Genomic DNA, 22,364 nt, shown 5'->3' on the forward strand with positions numbered 1-22,364 from the left:
ATATCCTCAGTGTGAAGAGGATCTAGTGGGGGATTGGCTTTGACTGTCCTTGTAGTAATTTCAGAAAACAACAGCTCATCTAGATTTTCTCTTTTATCCTTATCTTCATATAATTCTGTCTTTTATGTCTTCATTATCTAGTGGATTATTGCATTGTTGTAGCAAGCTGTCTGAAACTATCAGATTCTACTATGTTGGAGATCAGAAATAGCAATGGGAATTTTGTAACATTTTATTGCTCTCTGACAGATGGCTGTGCAGTTCACTGGAAAGCTTTTATTATGCTTCCGTGTACTAGCTGGTGTATGCCTACCAATTAGACCAGTACTGGACTTGTATTACCAGTTTTAAACTCTACTGATGACCTGTATGCAGATGAAAATACGCACATAGATAAAGAGTTAGTAGTAATTGGAATTCTGAAGAAAAGCTGGGTTTGCATTTTTTTTGTACTGAAAAATGAAATTCTCCACTCTATCATATGTGATAGAATAGTTTTTTAAAAAAAAATAAATAAAAAAGGATTGCTCCTTGTCTGTGTGCAGAGAGCAGAGGATACAACTTGTCTCTGTTTAAATGGCTCCAGTTTGTTGTTTTATTTAATAAATGTAGTTTTCATAAGGGCTTCATTTTGCCACATGCAATTTTTTAACATCTGCTTGAAACCTGAATGTACCCAGGTGCTGGTGGTAGTGTGTGTTCTACTTTCATGAGTCCCCTTTGAGCAAGGATTAAGACTTATGTTCCTCTCCAGTGATATTATGCTATTTCCACCTGGTTTGCATTTGTGATGGGAAGACTGGAGCCAAATTTACTCTAATGTTTTGCTCCTGATTGTAATTTTTTGCCAGTGAAGACGTTCCCTTGGGCTTTGTAACTTTGAAAAAAGTGATTTTATATCTGTTTTTAAAAAAATGTAGTGAATTTTGTAATGCTTATAGCCTCCTGCATTTTTCCCCCTCCTTTTGTATCTGCTTGCATAGCTGCTGTTCCTGTGCAGTGACTGAATGTTAACATCACTTAGTCTTTTCTATTTTTGGTCATGGAGAATGGAAGTTGTGTATTTATACTAGGCAGTTCTTTGTTTCTAGAATGTCACTAAGTAACCAGAAAGGAATATTAAATAATGCCTTCTTGAATATGAGCTAAGGTTGTCCCTTCATAAGATTTTATAAATGTCTGTGATCAGTGCTTTGTTTTAAATAATGAATACTGAAAATAGTTCTCTTTTCTTTACCCTTACACACCGTGTTTGTATTTCAGTTTTGCTTCATGTGTCTTTTCTTACAAGGGCATTTCTAAACTGTTATGGAATGTCTCATCTAAAGCTGGACATTCTCGCATGAGATTATGAGGGAATATTTAACATGGGTCCAGATGTAGATAATATGGTATACCTCGCACTTGTTAGCTGTACGCAAAGCTTGTTTCTTATTTTCATCATCATGGCTGGGCTTCGCGAACGAAGATTTGGGAAGGCTCTACCCACATTTGTTACAGGCACGCTGGTGGCTTATGAGGCCAATATGAGACACATATCCGAGTGCAAAAGGCACAACAGAAAGACTCCTTAGATGGTGTATTCTGTAAGACACGGTTCTTTCTGCGTTGTTCTTATTTTATTTTATAATTTAAATACTTTTTTCTTAATATAAACCCATCAAAGAACTTCTTTGTCAGTTTGCTTCACCTAGATTGCAGTCCAGAGTTACAGCTTGAAATTTTAGTCCTATAGTCATCCTTCCTGAGCGCTTACTGTTCTAGATATTGGAGTAATTAGAGCCATATAAGAAATCTGTGTGTCTTGATTGGGCCCTTTATCGTGTTGCCACTTGTTTCTTCCACTCTTGTGAAAATACCACTACTAATTTTGTCTTTCATATAACAAACTTTGGCCTTCTGTCCTTTCGTTTTCTTGCTAATGAGTATCTGCTTCTGTTTTATCAAGGGCGAGGTTCAGAAATAAATGAAATTATCTAGTTTTTCAGCTACAATACACTGTGTCATAAGAAATTCCAAGAATTTAAAAAAAACCCCAAACTTCTCTTATGTGTGTAGAGACAAAATTATATCTTCACTCAAAATTGTGTGTATGAAGTGATAGCATACTACTACTTGCAGTCATTTGAGAAGTCTGCTATTCTTTTTCTTGAACTCTGTCTCTTTTTTTAAAGAAATCTGATGTATGGTAATAATCTGAAAATGCAAAGCAACTTAATCTAAGTTTAAGTTTTGCAATGCCTTTTAAAATGCTGAAATAATAATAAAAACATTTGGTATGTTTTTCTTTCACAGAGTCCCCAGAAAAGAAAAGAGAAGTATATTTCAGAAAGTGAAAATCAGAGGAATTAGCTGCTGACATAGGAAAACTATACAAAGGAACATTTTTTGAGGAAAATTTTTAAGGTATGTGAGCTTAAGTTATGCTTTGCAGAAAAGCCTTCCTGAAAATGAGCTGCCTGTTTTGTTTTGAGTGGACCAGTATTCCAAAGTCAGTTTTGAAATAAACGGGCTAACTTATGTTACCACTTTGGATGTTTATTGTTGGCAATAGCGCTGTGGAAGCAAGAATTTTGCTAGTTGATGTTGCATACGTTTTATATCAAATGCATACATAGATAATCTTCTGAATGTGTTCTTAGTGTAAACAAATGGTAGGTAGAACATGTGTTTTGTGTTTCGTGGTCTTGCACATTCCAGGAATAGATCCTACCTTAACAAAAATGTCAAATGTTTGAGAGTCTCTAATTTTTATTTAAGGTGTGGATGGAGAGCTAAGAATGATTTATTTCATTATTTTAGTGGAACATAGCTACTATAAGCCTCACATTCAGAAATTGAGATGGACTGTCTAACAAATTCATAACCTATTATAAAATTGCTTTTGAATCAGTACACAAGCCTTGAATTTGAGAATTTGTGTCCTGAATCCAAATCGTCTTTCTTTTCTGATTTTCAAATATTCTTAATGTTTACAGATAGTGTTTGCAAAATATAAGGCATTCTATACTCTGTATGATTTGAAGGCTATGCAGATTTAGGATCAAGGGAGTTGACAGCATATCAAGAGTGAGTGTGATGCTGTTCTTGTTCCATGTTCCTCCTTATTGGTGAAGCCTGGTCTCCATTGTGCATTCCTGTTCTGAATTTAAGTGGGGGCCAGGTGTGCTTTCTAGGTTTGTGGTTTGTTAGTTGCCTGCCTTGTTACTGATACTGTGAAACCACGAGTTCCAACTGATGCATGTGGATCCATCATTATTTTAAGATTAGCATCTTGGATATAGCTGATAGCAATGTGTAACAGAAGGCACCAGCTGTTATAAGGGCAGGATAGCATCCTATGAGAATATTGCTTTGTATGTGTTGTGTTTTTCCCTGATTATTTGATTTCAGTGTCAGAGATACAGGACCTTTGATCTGACCCAGAGTGGCCACTCTCATGTGTCACAGACAGATTGCAATCTTTAAATTAAATGTTGATTTGCTATGAAACCTACTTTCTTCGGAGTTGCTGCTGGATTCCAGGAAGACTATTAGCACTGGAATATTGGCTTTGTTTGCTGAGGGGAGTGTTGCAATATTGAAAGATTATGTGAATGTCATTGAAGTTTCTCACAACATTGCTTTGTGTGGAATCTTGACTGCATGCTGTGGTGATGATTGAGACAAGTTGTAAACTGTCTTCAGTAACTCTCCTTAAATTTAGAACTGTTTGAGATCTGGTTGCTCATTCACAGTATGTAATTAAATGTGTATTGAATATTTACTTCCTGTGAGTGATTAGTTCATTTTTTTGAGAGTGACTCTATAAAGAAAGTAAGTCTTTCTTGGAATTGACTGTGAGACATATTTTAACTCTTAAGCTTACCAGTTGTTTTTTGACTAATTTACATGCCCAGTAATTTTTTTTTAGCAATATAAGTCTATATATCTCTTACATTTCAAAACAAGAAAAATGAATTCATTTGTCTTGTTTGATGCTACTGGGATTTTATTGCTTTTACAAAACATGCTAGAATTCAGTTTGAGATTTGACTGGCATGTCAGGTCACGTATGGAAAAAGAGATAACCTCAGGGGTGTCTACCAAATGTGGAAGAGGTCTCTTCCCTAGGAAGAGTAAGCAGTTCCTGAAGGTTTTTTTTCTGTATGAATTTAGCATATCATGTTTGTGGTTATGACTTCTCCATCCAGATTCTTTAAAATGTGATGCCATCTCTGTTATTTCCTCTAAGATGAAAATATTCTCCCATGTTTTTTTGAGAAAGATTTTTTTTCCCCAGAATATATTTCACACTGTATTTTCATCTTTTTGGGATTAGAGTAGAAGGTATGTTTGTGTCTCAAACCAGTTCCACATTAAATCTTTTCTGGGTTCAGATTTTGCTGTACTATTCAATTTTGCCAGTAGTCTGGTTGCAAAATCTCTTTGGGAATCTTTGTCTTTCATGTTCATTGTGAGCATTTTAATGTTGCTCAAGGTTCTGATTTGCAAAATCTCCTGAAATTTTGTGTGATAACTGAAGCCAGAAACATCTTTATTTTTTCTGAATACCTGATATACTCTGAAAATGCTAGGCACTCTGAAAAGTCTGTCTAAGCCTTGTACATACCAGTATTAGCTGCTACAGTGTTGATATTAGTTTACATGTCTCAGCTTTTGGTGTAAAATAAGAATATTAGTCCTACTTCCTTCAATGAGCTGTTAGGAAGATAAATCTGTTAATGTATGTTAGTGCAAAACACTCTTCTAGTTTAAGTAGTACTTCTCTGTTCAAAAGACCCAAGACATTGCTGGAGTGCAGGAATTAGTGAATAAGCAGTACACAGATTATGGTTGCACTGCAGTCCAGAGGTAGAGTTGCAGTGTGGAAATTACTCATATGTCTGGTTTCAGGTCTTCCATGGTGTGGCTGCATGTTTATCAGCACCAGATGCAGGTGTTCCAGAGCCACCTCTAACAAGTGTCTTTGACCTCCGGTTATGCTACAGTATTTCATAAGGCAGTATATATTATCTGTTTATCAATTTTGTCACTTAGATAGAAGAAGACTGGACTGACTTAGGAGAAAATTGTGTGAACTTAAGAACTCTGACCTAGGGGATCTACAGTTGTGTGGGAAACCTGATTTGGGATATTTTCTGATTTTTGGGAGGTTGAATTTGCAAGTTTAATGGTCTGCTGACACAGGGTTTAGGAGAAAAATAGCTTCTACCTAGTTATCCATTTCCCACAGATGCAATGCCCGAGAGCTGGTGTTTTATTTGGACTTTTCTGTGCTCTTAGGATAGTAAACACGGGAAAAAACTATTTCTGGTCACCAGGAGTGGAAAAGTGCAGTTGGCAGCTCTTGTCTGGAGATACTCTCAGCTATGCTTATTTGATTAAATATGTGGATTAGTCTTTAGTATCTGTCTTAGATGCTGTTGTATTTTCCCTTTTACTGTAGTTTAAATTAGGAAGGTATGTTTTTGCAGAAATGGAAACTGGAGAACAGTTCTAAGCCTGAAATCTCTTCCAGTCATAGATGGGTTGATTTGAAACAGTGCTCTGACCCTCCATTCAGCTTATATTGAGGAGGTATATGTATGTGGTTAATCTCGTGATTAAGTTATTTCAGGGTTTAGACATTAATACTTGCTCTTTGTCTCACTAGATGTTTTTCTTTTGAAAATTGTCTTATCAATCTCCTTCTCCTTTCAGATGTGGTGAAGAGCCTGTATTTTCCCCTGTGTGGTATATTGTGCCTTAAAAAATGGGGTTTGGAGGTGATCTGAAGTATTCTCATGATGCTTTATTAAAACTTCAAGACTGGGAACTGCGACTGCTGGAAACGGTGAAGAAATTTATGGTAATGAGAGTAAAAAGTGACAAGGAATATGCCTCCACTTTACAGAATCTTTGCAATCAAGTAGATAAAGAGAGCACCTGTCAATTGGATTATATCAGCAATGTGTCTAAGGTAAGTCTGAAGTATTTTGAATTTGGAAATATCCTTGGAAATAAAAGTGCTGTTTGTTTTGGTTTCATTTGGGTTCCTGTTCATTCAGGTTCTTGAGAGCTAGTGTTGCCAAACCATTTTAAATGGGCAACTTTTTGTTCCTCAGTGGAATATGCAGAAACTGAGCTCTAGTCTTGGTTCGAAAATAATAACTGAACTAGAATCAATCCTGATTTTTGAAATTCAGTATTTTACATACCTGCCTTGAGCCTGCTACTTTGTTAAGTGTTTTGAAAATCGAGTATGCTATAGTAAGCTTTTCTTTCAAGACAGTTAAATAGGAACTATTGTTTACGTTATATAGAATTTGTGACAGAAATAGAAAAATACCAGGAAACCAAGTCAAAGCCTAGCATTCCAACTGTTATGCACACTGCAGCATGTGTTGTGAAAACAAAACATTAATTCAGGATGTTTCTCATAATTGTGAAGTTATTTTGTATCCAATTTGAAATAACTGCATTGACTTTTTATGAAAGTAAGGCTCCTTCAAGTTACTAATTTTCAGATTTAGAGTAAGTCCAGTAAGCATACTGATGAAGCACACTTCCTTCCCTCCTGACAAGAGAAAAAACTATTCTGTTTTAATGGTTTACACAATTCTTGGCCCTTGTGCTGTAGCAGTGGTTACACAGTCCCTTCAGCCTGGCGTGAATCCTGATCTTTCTGCAGGAAAACACCCTTTTTGAGTCAAGTTAAATTTTAGACAAAACTGTTTTTATGTAGTGGGCTTATGGGGCGGCTGCTTGAATACTGGCACTGGCGTAGCATGAGGAACAGGACTGCTCCTTGTGCAGCAGGATGATTTATACTGGATTAAAGTGACAGAGTGTGTGAGTTGAAAGCTGTGCTGATATAGCTGGGCTGCTTCAGCTGCCCCAAAAGTAGCACTGCACAGTGTTTATCTGTAACATTCTGTTGTTGCCTCCCTCTCCCACAATACTTCTTGCCTTGTCAGTTGAAATACTGCGTTTTTTCCCTTGTCTCTGTGTTTTGGTGGTATATCTGAAATGCTTGTTACCCAGTTATGTTTCTTACACAGGGTTTGTTATAGATATTGCTATTGAAGTTGTGATGATTTCAGTAAATAAATATTAAAGCATTTTCATTAGCCTGAGATTGGCAGATGTCATGTATTTCCTTCAAGCTTTCTCCTGTTAGATCCCAAAGTTTTATATAGAATTGTTGGTGATATGACTCATCTTGCTATTGCTGCCCCAGTAGAATTGCTCTTAGCGCCATTAGTGCTGCCCAAACTGTCTTGCAATTCTTTTAGGCAATGAAACATAGCAGATGAGGGCTGGAAGAGTAAAGGAGAATTGTCATCAGAGTAATTAGCATTATAAGGTGTAAACAACCCTTAGCCTTCATGTAGCTAGCTCAGTCTAGGATGATTCATGTTAGTGACATGGACACTTCCTATGAGCAAATAACTTTAGAAAAGCTGAAGGTCTCACTTTAGACATGTTCTTTTTGGCTTGAAAAGAGGCCTGTGTGCAACATTTTGAAACTTTGTTTTGGACATAGGCACTCAAGTTGTTCAGCATTATTTTTCTTCCTTTTTTCTTTTTCTTTTTTTTTTTTTTGTCTCTTAAGGAGATGCCATTTTCACTTTCTACATCTCTATATAACAGCAAAATTATTCATATACTACTGACAGATCTTCTGTATAGACTTGCCTTAAAATTTCACTGACACCTCAAATTTTAAACTTGTGTAGTGACACATTGTCTTACTGGCTTCGTCAGTTAAAATGTCTGAATTATTGATTAATTTACTCATCCCATTCTAATTTAATTTGTTTTACTAGTTCAGGATCCTTTTTCTCTCTTCCTGACATTTTACAGAATAAAAGTATGATACAAACATGATGGGACATAAATCTAGTAGCTTATATCTCCTAAGATGTAAAATACCTGTATATTAAAGTTTTAGTATTATGTGGCATCAAAACCAAATACCAAGCTGTCCCAACAGCTCTTTTGTGTGTGTATATGTCTAAAAAATACTGTTAAACCAAACAATGTTGTGTTTTATTGCATTTGATGGATTGTGGTTATTTTTTGTGGAAGGAAATGCTTTACCTTTTCTGCTGCCCCACCCAGCTGCTTTTCTGTCCCATAAAAATCTCAATTTTTGAAGCATTTTCATTTTTACTTTTCCCAGTTTAAAATAGTAAAATATAATCATACAAAGCACAGAAATCTGGCTTAACTGATATTTTCTCCTGGAAACATTGGTTTCATCTTTTCCTGATGGAAAGAGGGATGTAAAGAACAGGAAAGTTTTTAATGGAAAGGGAAGTTTTTGCTATGTTTCTGACTTACTAAGGCTCATTTGGTGAATTGTAAGCTGAGTACTGTTAAGATATGCTTTTACTGTGATTTTTCAGGGTGGATTAAAACAGTACATGTCTCATCAGTAATAAATCAACCTTAAAGAAAATGGAGGACTCTGACTACATTTTCACCTCTGAGAGCACTTTTGTGATCTCTTCTATAACTACAAGGCCGAGTCCTCTCAGACAGGTGTTCAGTTATGTTTTTTTCCTCTGCAGCTTTGCAGTGTGGCTCCTCTGTCATTTGGAAAGTGTTCTGTAATGGAGAGGTGAAATGGTTTTCAGCCGTAACTGGGAAGCTTTAGGCTGTGATGTTTTACAACACCACAGTCTAGAGAGCTCTGTGCCAGTCTGTGAGATATTTACAAGCTAAAGGAAATGTTAAAGATGGTTCAATATAAAAGGGAGTTAGTTGTCTTTTGTTTAGTTCTCCGGAATCCAGTTTGCGTTGCAGTATTTTCATATGGAGATGGAAATATTATGTATATATCTTTTTATATGGGATGTAAGGAAACAAATTAATTTTCCAAGGTTTTGATCTAAGGTTGATTTCTGTTTCAGCAAGAGGTAAGATAAATGCTAGTAAAACTAGTATATTAGGCTTTTGTTTGAACTGAAGTTTTAATTTCATGTTTGTGTTATCTGTAGATGTGTATCTATATTCAGTCACATACAACACATTACTCTGGCCTGAAAACTGACTGACAGAGAGTCCAGTCCAAGTAAGGGTACAGAAAGATGTTGGGTCACTGTAACAGATGAGTATTTTGTCTGTTTAGCACCTTGTATGTGGCATTGGCAGCCTGACTGATGCTGTCAGCTTCAAGAAGCAGCTGACATGATGGTATCCTCTTAAACCCTGACCACTCAAACACATATTACTGTGAGGTATTTGGACAAGGGCAGAGAAGTCAGCTTGGGCAGAGTAACTGTGGCTGGGAAACAGGAGAACAAAGAACACGGGAACATGGTTGTCAGGGGTGTCAGGAATGTATTTAAAGAAAAAGGCTGTAATGCTTTCTTTGGTGTTCAGAAGTACTAAAACTGAAGGGTAAACATACAGTATTGTATTTTTGTCCCTGCTGCTTTTTTATGATTTTATGAGTAAGTTTGAGGCATGATTTTGCAGGAGGATCTCAAATCCATTTGGATAAGTTTAAGATTTTTTTTCCAAATTGTTTTAAAAATTGATATATCTTTTCCCACAGTTCATGTTAATTGTTTGATTAATTGTAAGCTGAAATAAGTAAATGCTTTTGTGTTCTGGCTTTTTTTAATAGTCTTGGCTGCTCGTGGTACAACAAACAGAACAGCTGAGCAAAATAATGAAGACGCATGCAGAGGATCTTAATTCTGGGCCTTTGCATAGGCTTACAATGATGATCAAAGATAAGCAGCAAGTTAAGAAGAGTTTCGTGGGTGTTCACCAACAAATTGAAGCAGAGATGTACAAGGTATTTTATTCAGCTGTGCTTTATAAAATGATTTATGTATGTTTAAAAAGTGATAAATTGAGAGTGGATTTTTTTAGGTTTTTTTGGTTTTGTTTGTGCTATGGTAAAAGTAGTAATGTGTGATATGTAGAATGCTTGGTTTAAATTTTAATAATTTCCCTACTTTTTTTTTCTCCTGCCTGCTGACAAGGCAGAGATTTCTTCTGTATAAATTTCTGTGGACAGATAGCACTGGAAATGCTCTTGTTCCAGTAGAGAATTATTCTGCATGATGCTTCTCTATTCCATCTCTCCTCTTTTTCTCATTCCACTCTTGACATTCCTGGAACCAGGGCACTGTAAACTTTGGTTAATGAGTGCTCTTTACAGTCCAGACTATTTTGGGTGGTGACAGGATTCTAGTCCGTATTCTAAACTATAAATCAAGTATAAGCCAAACATCGAGGCTGCTGATGAAGCTCTTCAGGGCCTTTTCCATGGCTTGTCAGTTGTTCTGCTTATGTTGAAAGCACTGTATCTACACAGTAAAGCTGACAGAAATCACAGTTTCATTCAGATGCTCTGGGGGAAGTTTAGCTGCAAATGTCAAAAATCAGATTGATAGTGTGAAAGGTCTGCAGAGAGAAGGAAAAGCACTGTTTCTTCTTTCTTCCCAGAGAATTTGGGCTTTGGAGTGGCATAATTAAAATGTAACGTGAGTAATGCAGCACAATTGACATGGACTGATGAGTATAAGATTCTTGGGCCATTTATAAGAAGAAATTAAATCTGTGTTTAAACTAAACATATATTAAGTTAAATATATTTTCTGTAATAAGACTACTTCCATAAAATGCTGCAATTCTGACATCTTCCCCAGGTAGTGACTGTGGGGACTACATCTCTTTTGATGCACGGTCAGTAGGCTGCCATTATTTGATAAAGTTTCCAAGCCAAATAATCCCTTGGTGCTACTTATGGATTGGTGGATCTGAAAATAGTCAGGATGGAAGAGGAGGGAAAAACTGGTAGAACACATTAGAAATAATAGAAGTTATAGAGAATTGCAGAAATAGAAAAAGAAATATAAGAAAGAGAGGCTGAATGGAGTAAGATTGTTGGAAACTCAGGTATACTTTTAAAAAAGACTATACAAAATGGTTTTTCTTCTGTTAATAGGTTAAATTAATAAAGTCTCTAAAAAAACTGTCTTTTAAGTAAGGCTTTTCCAGACAATATAGTGCATATTGAGCACTCACTAAATGTTTATTTACAAACCATATTGACTCTGTTTATTTCTAGGCTGCATAGCCATGAAAATATTTTCGATCCTGATTAATAAGCTTGTGTTGTTTTTTTGGTTTGAGTTTTTTTGGGTTTGGTTTTATTTTTCCTTCCCTGATTTTCCCAAGAAACATTTGAATAGCATTCTGGTTAGATATGATATGTTCTCCCATTGTTAGCTGACATTGTTTATTCAAAGGTTTTGTGTACCTTGAGCACTTACAGAATGATTCCCTGAAATGCAAAATACTTCACACATTCTGTGGTACTATTTTTACTTTTGTTATGCACAGAGGTAAAATACCTGTTGTTTCCCAGGACAGTATCCAAACTGTGTAAACATCAGTGTCTGTGTAGTTCCTATGTTTAGGATATGCTGGCAGAAAAAAGTGGTTAGGTGAAAATCGTATGTGTGATCCTTTCTTGTTCTAGACATCTCTACAATGAGGAATCCTTTTGGGAAAATTCTTAAGGACAGTAAAATACTGTGTCTTTTACACAAATGTAATAGGACTTGTATCCTTCTTTTGGTTTTCCTTTTTAAGGATTTAAGTTTTACAATTGATAGAGTGGTTCGTGAGTAGTTGCTGTTCCTTAGTCTTTTGGTATGAAGTGTAATATCTAAAAATTCTTCTATTTTGCTCTTTTTTTTTAGGTACTAAAGGGTATCCTTCCTATGCATAGGACCTGTTAATGTACTATGATTTGTTAAGCATCTTTTTGATGTTTTATTCTCTTGTAATTGAACTGGAATACTGTTTATGATTAGCTGGGTTTCCTAAACATATTTTGAATTACTCTGATGTGGATGGGGATCTCTGTTTCAGGCCTCTTATTTAATTCCATGCATTTAGTGATTTTGATTTTTCACTGTGTAATTTGCAACATGTAACTTGCACCGTGTAATTGCACCATGTAATATCCTATTAGTATTATGTCAAGCCAATGGAAAGTGGTAGCATCCTCATTTTGGATAATGAATCTTGTTAATTCTCCTTCACTAATGTTAAGAGTTATTTTGTATGTTAAGAATGAGTATTTTTAATGCTTTTTATATTTCTGTTTTCTTAAAGGTCACAAAGACAGAACTAGAGAAACTAAAATCTAGCTATAGACAACTAATAAAAGAAGTAAATTCTGCCAAAGAAAAGTATAAAGAAGCTGTGGCTAAAGGTATGACTTGAGTTAATTTTGTCTATTTATTAGTACCTTTTTCGAACCTGCTAAAACTCGTACAATGTAACAGGGTTGTTTTTTTATTTTGAGTAACTTGATTACAGTCAGTTCTTGTGAGTATAACAGATCAGACCTTTGCCAGCCTCATGTAAAAGAGGAAAATAAGTCATTTGCACACTGAGATTTTTTTTTTAGGGAATGATGTGTCCAATCTGCATGGACTTTGGTTCCTGTTGAATTGTGCTTGAATAATTAGATAAAGGAGGGCCTTTGTTCCATTATGTATTGAAATATTATGTGTCCTTCTAAGATATTTTTTTCTTTAGTGAAAATTAATTAAATGGCAGTATATTTCCAAGATCCATCTTTAAGTTTTTGTATGACTGCCTAAATAACAGTTAATGTCCTTGGTTTGTTGTAGTGTAATTATAGTAACTATCACTGTGGAGAGAAAGACTCTTTCTTTCCAAATTTGTCTAAAATTTGGAGTGGTAGCTGATATGTGAATGTAATGACAGAACAGCAGGGGATAAGAGAAGTTATTTTAAGCACTGTTCAGCTGCCTTTTCTTTTCTTTTACTGATATTCATATTCACTTAAAGATGTAAATGCATATTCAACTGTTCATTTCATCCAGTTCCCTGTCTTCTACATGTAACTTTAATTTTGTTGCTTGGTTTATCCCCAGGTAACTACTTAACATGGGGATATATAGTAAGTAAAATGGAAAATTTAATAGAGTGCACTGATATTAGTATGTTATTTTTATCCTGTCTTATTTTGTCTTCCTATTAAAAGTCTGGCCATTCTCCATTCCTGAGGCACCAGACTTTCCCACTGAAATAAAAGAGTGTTTTGGCTATCAGCAGCTGTGATATTTTGATGTGGTTTTGATTAACTGAATTAATGTTTCTTTAGATAGACAGCAAACATAAACTATTTTTAAGACATGTCCTGTGGTTTTGTTTGACCTTGTCTATCAGGTTTCCATTTAGTGTTTGTCTTATTATAATCCGTACCTAATTTCACTTCCCCTAAAATCTTAAGTGTAAATCTGTTTTGACAAACACTGACGTCCTTAAATATATTGCAGGTTTTTCTCCCAAAAGTTGCAGAATTGCTTCTCTCCTGTTAAATTCCAGGCCGTGTTCCTGTTTACAAATACTTATGTAGTTGATGAGCTACTACACTTTGTGTATCAGCTGCAGGTTAGCTGAGCTGCTGGAATTTTTTTTTTAAGTTCTGGTATTTTCATAGCGTTTCTGAGCTCTTATGTTGTCAGACTGTTTTGTGAAGTGAAAAGTTAAGGAAGTCCTAAAATTTAATGCTTCATTATTCCAGGCTATTCTTTATTCAGTAAGGAGTGCTTATTCGAATTATGTGCTATTAAGAAATACTACCTTTGTTAATATACAAACTGGTTCAATTTTTCAGGATTTCAAGAATTACTGGAAACAATGGAAGGAAAAATGCTTACCAGAACAGTGGGAGGGCATAACCAAGTATTGGAAATAAGCTGAAAAACACTTTGTTAAACAAAAAAAAATTAAAGTCTCTGGTCACCAGCTCTTGCAAAAATTGTGTTAAAATAACCAGTCCAGGTCCATTTGTGTAAAATGCTGTTCTCAAGAGAGTCTGTTCCTCTGGAAAACCAACTCTCCAAGGCAGTGACTGGCCTTGCCTCTCTGTAGCTGATGGGGACAACTACTCCTTAGGACATATAGCTTTACCTTTACCCCTGGAGTTGTGCATGCTGAATTACCTGCAAATTCATGCAGCACCTGTACGAGCCGGTGCACAGGAGAAGAATGAAAGTCACACGTAGTAATGACTGAGAAGTGTCTCTATTTTGCAAGTTTAGTGATTTTGAAATTTAGTGACTTTTTTCCAGTTTGTTTTGGAATAGCGAAGCCATTTTCTAGTGAGAGGATGAGTTTACTAGAGTTGCTAGTGAAAGAGGTACAAGTGGTTTTTCACCTTGTGAAGAGAATTGCTTCCCTGTTTTCTAGCTGAATTTTTAAAAGTGATGTAGAATTCTGGGCTAAATATACATGGCAGAGGATATTAACTGAAAAGGGTAAAGACTGGCAAAGTTTATTCAGTGGAAAGTAATGTTATGATTTTCTGCAGTCAGAAAATATTCTCAGGTGAACTTGAATTTCTCTGAGTTATACTTTCCACCAGCTGTGTGAACAATCACTTTGAATTAATGTGTTGACACCCTAAAGCAGGGTTACAGGTGTTTTCACTTTTTAATGAAGGCCTTATAAGAGAACCGTTGGAAAGAATAGTAAGTATTAAGGATTGAATAATGATACTGGTTGGTTACAGGTTTTGTTTGTGTTAACACAATGGGTGAGGCAGCTGGTGGGAATTTTTGGATAGTTTTTTAGTCAGGAAAAGGGAACTGCTTTCCGAAGGATGCAGGAGCTTTATTATGGAAGACTTTGTGCTTTCGAGATCTGGAGAAAGATCAAAGTGTCTGAGATTCTGGCTCAGAAGATGCTCTAGGGAACCCTCTGCTAGAGCTGCTTCTGCTTGTGCACCAAAGGAAGCAGTGGGACAGTTGTGTTGCAAAGAGTGCACCACTGAGCCTTGGCTGCCACTGCACTTTAGGCTGGAATGCACTGCCTTGTTGTGGGCACCAGTGCATGCTGTCTCCATATCAGAAGTGACTGATTCATCTTGTTTATTCTAGCCCTTACCCTATTTAGTCATGTGTAGCTGCTCCTTTCTGGACCAGTGAGTACCGTGGCAATCACAAATGCAGTCTGGTTGGTTTTTCTTAGGCATGGAAACTCCAGGTGTCAGGCAGTCTGGTTGGTGTTACTCATTTGGTTGATAGTGTTTTACTTTTTTTTCCCAGTTGTTCATTCTTATGGTTTTTTCATGTATGATAAGAGAAAACAGGCTGAGAGGGGATAAAGTCAGCAAGTTGAACTAGTCCAGTGCCTCTTTAATGACGCATACTTCAGTTTTTGGGACTCTATGGACAAATTGATTACAGTAGCCTCTGGATTAGAAAGCTTTGTTTAAAACTCCCACAAAATATGTATGGGGAATGCACAGAGCATGTTCCTTTACAGAATTGGGACATTAGGCCATGTTGGAGTCATAGGGCATGCAGGGGTCATTGGAGCGAAATATAAGGTAAAAACTTATTATATTGTTTTTCTATAATAAAATGGACAGCCTTGTGAAATCTTTTGGGTCTGTGATAATGAGGAAAAAAAATTATGTAAGCATTGTACAATGTTCAATCCAAAATAACACTCTTAGAGTGTATACAAGTCTGAGTTTACGATGCTGTGCTAATCGATGATGCTGAGTAACAAGGTAATTAGAATGTGGCATGTTGATGTTGCTGCTGCAGAAAAACACATCGAGCCAAAATTTGTGCCAAAAGGAAAAGGCATTGTTTGGCTAAAGAAGTCACAAGGCTTCTGGAATAGTTTCATAAGTAATGTGTTAAGAATACAAAATGGAGACTGTAGGAAAACTGCTAATATCAAGTGTGATATGCCATTACAGTTTGAATCTTGTTTCATTGGATCAGTAACTGCTTCCAGTTAAGTTTGCTGTTTACAATTATTTTTGTTTCTGCAGAATTGTGCGTCTCTATTAAGTATAGTTCAGTGTGTGTCTATAGGGCTTTTAGATGTTTTTGTCCTTGATTTTTTTTGATTAAACACTACTTACTGCTATATAAATAAGGAAATGATGATTACATGAAATAATAAACAGTAATTTACTCTTTTCCTTACATCTTTTTAAAAAATTGGGAAGCATTAATTTTTAAAACTTAGCATCTATTTTTGTAGCTGATTTTGGTGTTAGATGTTTAAATGTGAAACAGTTGCTGCTATAGCAGTTAATATTGCAAGTTGGTATAGAGCCAGGGTAGATTTGGGAAGTTCATACTGAATTTTAATACAAAATAATCTTTAGGAAAAATTACAGTTTTCATGTAGATATATTTGTTACAGGTGTTTATTGTATTCTTATTTCTAGTTAATTACTGATTGAATGTAGAAACTATGTTGCAACATTCTTATGGATTCATAATGGATCTGAAGTAAATAGTAAAAGAAAAATGTATTGATTCTAGTGTATTTAATATCATAATTTCATTTTATGCTGCTACAGCAGCATACAAAATATTATACACGATTTCCCTAGGCTTGTGTTCCCTGACAACACTGTGATTTAGAGGAGAGCAGAAATATTAACAGTATACCAAGCACATTATACAGCATTCCATCTGCTGGAAGAGTATTTTTCGGTCCCTGCAACTCCTGTGATTTAATACTTCAGAATTGATGTGGCTTCTGTGGTACATACTGAAGTTGCACAACAGCATAAGCTACAGCTATTATAAATAAGGGAGCTGTTAAAAAAGCTTTCATTAAATCAAATTATTGTCCTACTATTCTTTGTAATAGCCGAGTGGCCAGAAAATACTTATTAGGTGGCTGGTGCATTCATTCTGAGATAACTATAAAATTGTTATTATACAGCTACATTTTCAGCACTTGTAGCTGTTTCTACGATGAGGGAAACTCCTTGGGGGATATTTTTTGAGCTTAGTTTTGACTGAAACTCTTACATTGTTAAGACAAAATGGTTGAACTGGCTAAACTGGTCTGTCTTATTCACAGAGGTCAGCAGACTGCATGGATTTCAAATTAATGCTCTACTGTAAATGTTTCAACTCATATGCTACTGATACTTGGAAGGGGTAGGGCGGTTTTTCTCTGTGTAAAATAAAGCTTCTAGAGCAGGAAACCCTGGGGAGTGCAAAGAGATCTTCTCATGGAGTGTGAGACCAGCTTGGGCACATTGTTTCCACTTAATATAGACATGCAGCCGCAGGATGTGCTCGCCTCAGTTCTCACAGACCAGCATTCATAGTTCTGAGAGAATATACTAGAGGTGCTTAGTAGCTCAAACATCTGACAACAACTGAAAAGATTGCACATTCATTTTTGCTATTTTTATGCTATGTTTTTTTTTTATCCTAACATTAAGCTGATAACTTGGCTGAACTAATTCTTAACTTGGAAGTTTAGATCTGGTATTCTGTAAATATGAACTCTTTAAGAACACATGAACAGTTTTTTTCCCATTAGGAAAGTATTTGTTATTTGAAGTCATTAATTTGTTAAGTAAGGGAAAATCTGCCTGGAGGGCAGTCCTGCAGAAGGGCATCTGGGGTGCTGGTGGACAGCAGGCTCTACACCAGTCAGCAGGAGGTCAAACCCCATCCTGGGGTGCATCAACCACAGCACAGCCAGACAGTCAACAGAAGGGATAATCCCACTGTATTTCGTGTTGATGGAGCCTCACCTGGAGCACCAGAGAGCAGTTCTGGGCCCCACTATTTAAGAAGGACATGAGGGTTTTTGAATGTATCCAGAGGAGGGCAACCAAGCTGATAGAGGGGCTGGAAGGCATGTCCTGTGAGGAGAGGCTGAGGCCTCTGATTTGTCTGGCTTGGAGAAAAGGAGGCTGAAGGGTGACCTCATTGCTCTTTGCAGCTTCCTGAGAAGTGGAGAGGGCGGTTCTGATCTCTTTTCCCTAGGATCCAGTGGCAGGACACATGGGAATGGCTCAAAGCTGGGCCAAGAGAAGTTCAGACTTGCCATTAGGAAACATTTCTTTATTGAGAGGATGGTTGAACTCTGGAACAGGCTTTCTGGAACTTGAACAAACTATAAGGAAATGCTTTATAAAAAAATGGAGAAATTAAAGGGTTTCCTCCAAAAGCAGGAAGCAAAATTTTTTTTTCTCAAGAACTCATTGTAAGTTGTGTAACATGATCTTCAGTATTGGAAATCAGTTAACATGAATATAAATAGTTTTATTGGCTTGATATATTAGGGTAGTCCTTTTTCTGTCATATAGAGGTTTTAAAACTGTTTACTGTAATTTAAGTGCTTAGTCCTTACTAAAATTCACTTAAGAGAAAGATCATGCTGGGGTCCCACTAGTATTTGCTCTGCTTTCAGCCTGTGGGATCAGTTGAGTCAAGTTTTACAATTCTTTAATGTAAATGTATTTTATTGTTTTAAAAAAATGTGTTGTTAAAAGAAGACCTATTTGAAAGCCATGGCTATCTCATTCATAAGTATAAAGAATGTGTTCAGTAGCATAATGTAAACAAATAATGTAATGCGGTATTCTTTTCCAGGCACAATTAAATAATGCTCTGTGAAAATACGTGTCTCCAAAGTTGAAGTAAATAAGGAAGTGACTGTATCATAAGTTTGTTATTGATAAACAAATTTGTGGAGACAGCAAAATACTGAGGAATTACTTCTGTTATTGGAAGTGCTGAGAAATATGTAGATGGAAAGGTAGATGCTGTTCTGGGAAATTATTTGAAGAACTGCAATCATAAACATTGGAAAATGTGTAGATCACTATGTGCATTGACAGTTTTGTAGTTTAATGCTAGTAGTTACAGAAATAAAAGATTGCAAAGCAAACAAAAAAGAAAAGTTTTTTCTGTCTGAAACATTACTATATGCTGAAGATCTGTATATTTTGTCGAGGAGGATTGTCGCTTCCTTTGAAAAAAACAAAAAACAAAGAAGAAGAAACAGGCAAAAGCCCTGATTCTCCTCTCTTTCTTTTTTTTCATTTTAAAATTTTCTGAAATCAAATACTATGGTACACTAATAAGGTTATAATACAGAAAATTACGAGAACTCTGAAGCCGAGCTTCGTAGCTTTTCATGGAATCTTGTTGTCCTCTCTTTAATCCTAACCCATAAGACTTCTGTCACCCCTCATCCATCCCCAGGCAGAGCTCCATTCACTCCAACTCCTCTCTCATGTAAAGGGCAGCTCCCTCTCCTTGTCTTCCTGGCCTGTCTTTCCCCAGGAGTCTGTAAATGTCCATTGCAAAGCTCCAGTCCTGCCTCCATAATCCCAACAATATCCTGGCCCTACGACTGTACACAGATAACTGACCCACCATGTTTATTCACCACACTGTGGTAATGCACAGGCACTTGAGTATCACCCCAGAACACTGAGGAGAGGGTTTGGGGGCTTTTTCTACAGTGGTGCCTTGTAGGAACCTTCTTTCCCACCTGTACTTGCTGAAGGTGGCCACATTCAAGCCCTGTTTCATGTTCTTTGTGATCCCTTCCCATCTTACCACACAATGCCCTTTCCTTAGTAGTCTCCTCCATTGTTCCCTCAGGACTGTGGGTCACCTTCTCCCTCCCGTGTCATTCCTAGCTTAAAGCCCTCCTAACAAGGGCTGTGTTACTGGCAAAATAGTTGTACCCTGCTTAGTAAAGTGCTTCCTATCTGTGAAGCAGATGGTGCTCTGCAAACAGGGTTCCATGGTTTCAGAACCCAAAACCCTGTTGACAACACTGGTTCAGCAGCCCTTTGTGGGCCTCTACTGTCAGTGCCCTCCGTGCACTCTCTCCCTTCACTGTCAGGATTGAGGAGGACACAACCTGGGCTCCCATGCTCTTCATGGCTACCCCCAGAGCTCTGTAGTCACTTTTGGTACTGTATCATTGGTGCCCACATTTATTATGTCATTACTTCTACTATTTTTCCCTATACTTACCCATACCCTATACTTACCCATACCCATACATGTCCATACCTTGTGTGGATTTGCTTTTTGCACCTCCAGAACTGCAGAATGAGTTAGTGAATTCTTGTCATATGTTCTAGTCCTCAGAGTTTCTCTGGAATTGTTAGTCATAGTTTTATTTATGTATAAAGATTTTCTTCCTTCCTGTTACTCATGTGTAGGTCTTCAGCTTGTCCTTCTAATTTTTATATTGTTTGTTTCACAGTTCTAGCTTATTTAAGGTTTCTCACTGTGTTTCCTTTGGAGGGATATAGCACTCTGTTGTCATGTCAGGTGTGTTTTTGGTTCCTTTTGAAAGTAAATTAAATTAATCGTCAAAAAATGGACGTGTAGTAAAATGATATTCTTTCTTAGATGGATGTTATTGGACAGCATTCATTGTGCACTGAAGCCAAAGGTCATGTTTCAATGCCAGGAGCTATAAATCTAGAAATTTAGTTCATCTGTTGTGAGCTAAGCTTTTGTAATGATCTCTATTGAATGTTTTATGAACACTTCGTCATTGCTTCTGAATGGCTGAAGGTCTAACCAGAAAAAATTGTAAGGGGGTAAAAACTCTTCAACGTAATTATTTCTTTTAAATCCAAAATATGTATGAAAACTTTCTATATTCACAATATTTATTTTCTGTAGGACAGTTTCTTTGAGGCATTTGCACTGTGTATTGATGCTTATTTAAAAAAAGATGAAGTGAACATTATGAACTGAAGTTTTTCTCAGTTCATCTTAGTTGGTTGTCCCATCCAGATTTTGTTCTTCCATTCTAGGTGATTATTAGGCCACAAGAATCTAATAGAAATTGAAATACTAGAGTCTAGAATGATTTAAAAAGCATACTAGCCTTTTCTTTGTAAATGTAAAACTTTCATAACTGAATTTTGCAAGCCTCCCAGTACTGTTTATGGCATGACATATTGTATACAGTTTCTTTTAACATAAAACAGTTTTGTCAACAGCTGATGGCAGTAGAATTATAATTAGATCTATTTATGAAATTCATTATACAGATAAAGGAAACTGGATGTTTTCCTCAGTGCTAATTGACATGTAGAACAACTGTGTACTCTGCCTCAGAGTACACATATTGTAGCATATTGCTACTTTAAAAAATAAATTACGATATGGAAGTAATACTGTAACTATGTTCCCGCTATTAAATATAGGTCCAGGCTCTGTTTTAAAGTTGAATGAATATGATAATTTGATGTATTTTGCAATTAGTTGAGGTGTTCTGCTGAGGAATAATGTATAGCAAAGTAATTTAGACCTTGAAACAGATGGTAAAATGGGATCATTTAGCTGTTAATGAGGTTTCTGAAAGGTATACAGTATTTTTAAGTCTTTAGTTATGTGCTTGTGATAACTTCAGTGTAAATTTTCAGTTTAGTTTAACTGTTGAACGTGGTTTGTTGGAGTTCATGTGTCAGAAGCCTGTACTGACAGTACATTACATAATTTCACAAGTGCCGATTTTTGGTAAGCTGAAAGCAGATATGGGATGTATTTTAAACACATGCCACATACAAGTTGCAGGTTTAAGCTCTTGAACTATAACATATGGAGGTAATTTTGGATTATTTAACCTAGGGCATGCTTGAGCAGGAATGGCCAAACACAGAATAAACCCAAGAAATAATGCAGCGCTTTTCCCTCTGCTGCCACCTTGCCCCTCCCTCCTGATTCCCCTGGACAACGTGTCTCCCAGTGGAACGGCATGCAAAACTTGATGCTTTGACGTCCAATTGCTTTTCCTTTCCTCTTTTATCCAGTCCCAATACTGTAACTGCTACATGACCTTTTCCCCTCCAAACCCTCTTCAGTCACCTTCCGTTATTTCCCCATGTTCGATGTGCCTCTCCCTCTCCAGAAAGACCTTATAGTGTGTATGTTTTACTCTGAAGATGACCAGGGTGGCACTGTACCTGCTGTATTTAGAAATGAGTGTGTATGATACTTCTGTATGATATTCTGAAATTAGTTGAGGGTTTCTGCTCAGGAATAATGTATGTAGAGGAGGAATTTAGTCCTCAAGGCAGATGCAAAAATGGGATTGTGTGCCATCCCCTCACATTGCTGTGCAGGTGCCAGACATGTGCATTTGGGGATATCTGACTTCTGGGATGTTATTCTGTTTGATAGATTATTTTTTTCCCTCTTCAAATGATCTAAATTTAATGTAGAAATAAATAGTGTGATTTTTAGTTTTGTTTTGAGGAAATAAAATTAATCTCCTCATGAAACATGACTTTTGATTGTTTGCTGAAGACAAAACCTGTTATGTCTTTCTAAAGTTTTAAGAGAGACTTGAGAATGTTATCTCTCCAAAACAGTTCTGCAGAAATTTTGAAAGTGAATTGTTTCATTCATACCAAAATGAAAAATACTTCTCTGGTGACAGCTCTCGAGATGTGTTTTGTCTCTGTTGTGCAGAGTAACTTAGATAAACTGTAGTGTAAGAAAACTGTTCCTTCCACATACAAAAATTAGGTCAACTGTCAGATTGTTTTCAAT

At 36.4% G+C, this 22,364-nt stretch overlaps 1 protein-coding gene across 3 annotated transcripts in view; it reads left to right on the forward strand.

Annotated features, from left to right (window-relative positions):
* Positions 1 to 2,277: 2,277 nt before the first annotated feature.
* FER (FER tyrosine kinase) overlaps positions 2,278 to 22,364 on the forward strand; it is a 140,159-nt gene continuing 120,072 nt past the window's right edge. For all 3 annotated transcript variants that reach the window (XM_039380640.1, XM_039380647.1, XM_039380652.1), the window contains exons 1-4: positions 2,278 to 2,406; positions 5,704 to 5,962; positions 9,620 to 9,793; positions 12,130 to 12,229. In XM_039380640.1, coding sequence (XP_039236574.1) covers positions 5,756 to 5,962; positions 9,620 to 9,793; positions 12,130 to 12,229 — 481 coding nt within the window. In that variant the 5' untranslated portion in view covers positions 2,278 to 2,406; positions 5,704 to 5,755. The remainder of the gene's footprint in view (positions 2,407 to 5,703; positions 5,963 to 9,619; positions 9,794 to 12,129; positions 12,230 to 22,364) is intronic.

Source organism: Pipra filicauda, unplaced genomic scaffold (assembly GCF_003945595.2).
Source record: "Pipra filicauda isolate LSUMZ 115617 unplaced genomic scaffold, ASM394559v2 scaffold108_size2327098_pilon, whole genome shotgun sequence".
Lineage (NCBI taxonomy): Eukaryota > Metazoa > Chordata > Aves > Passeriformes > Pipridae > Pipra > Pipra filicauda.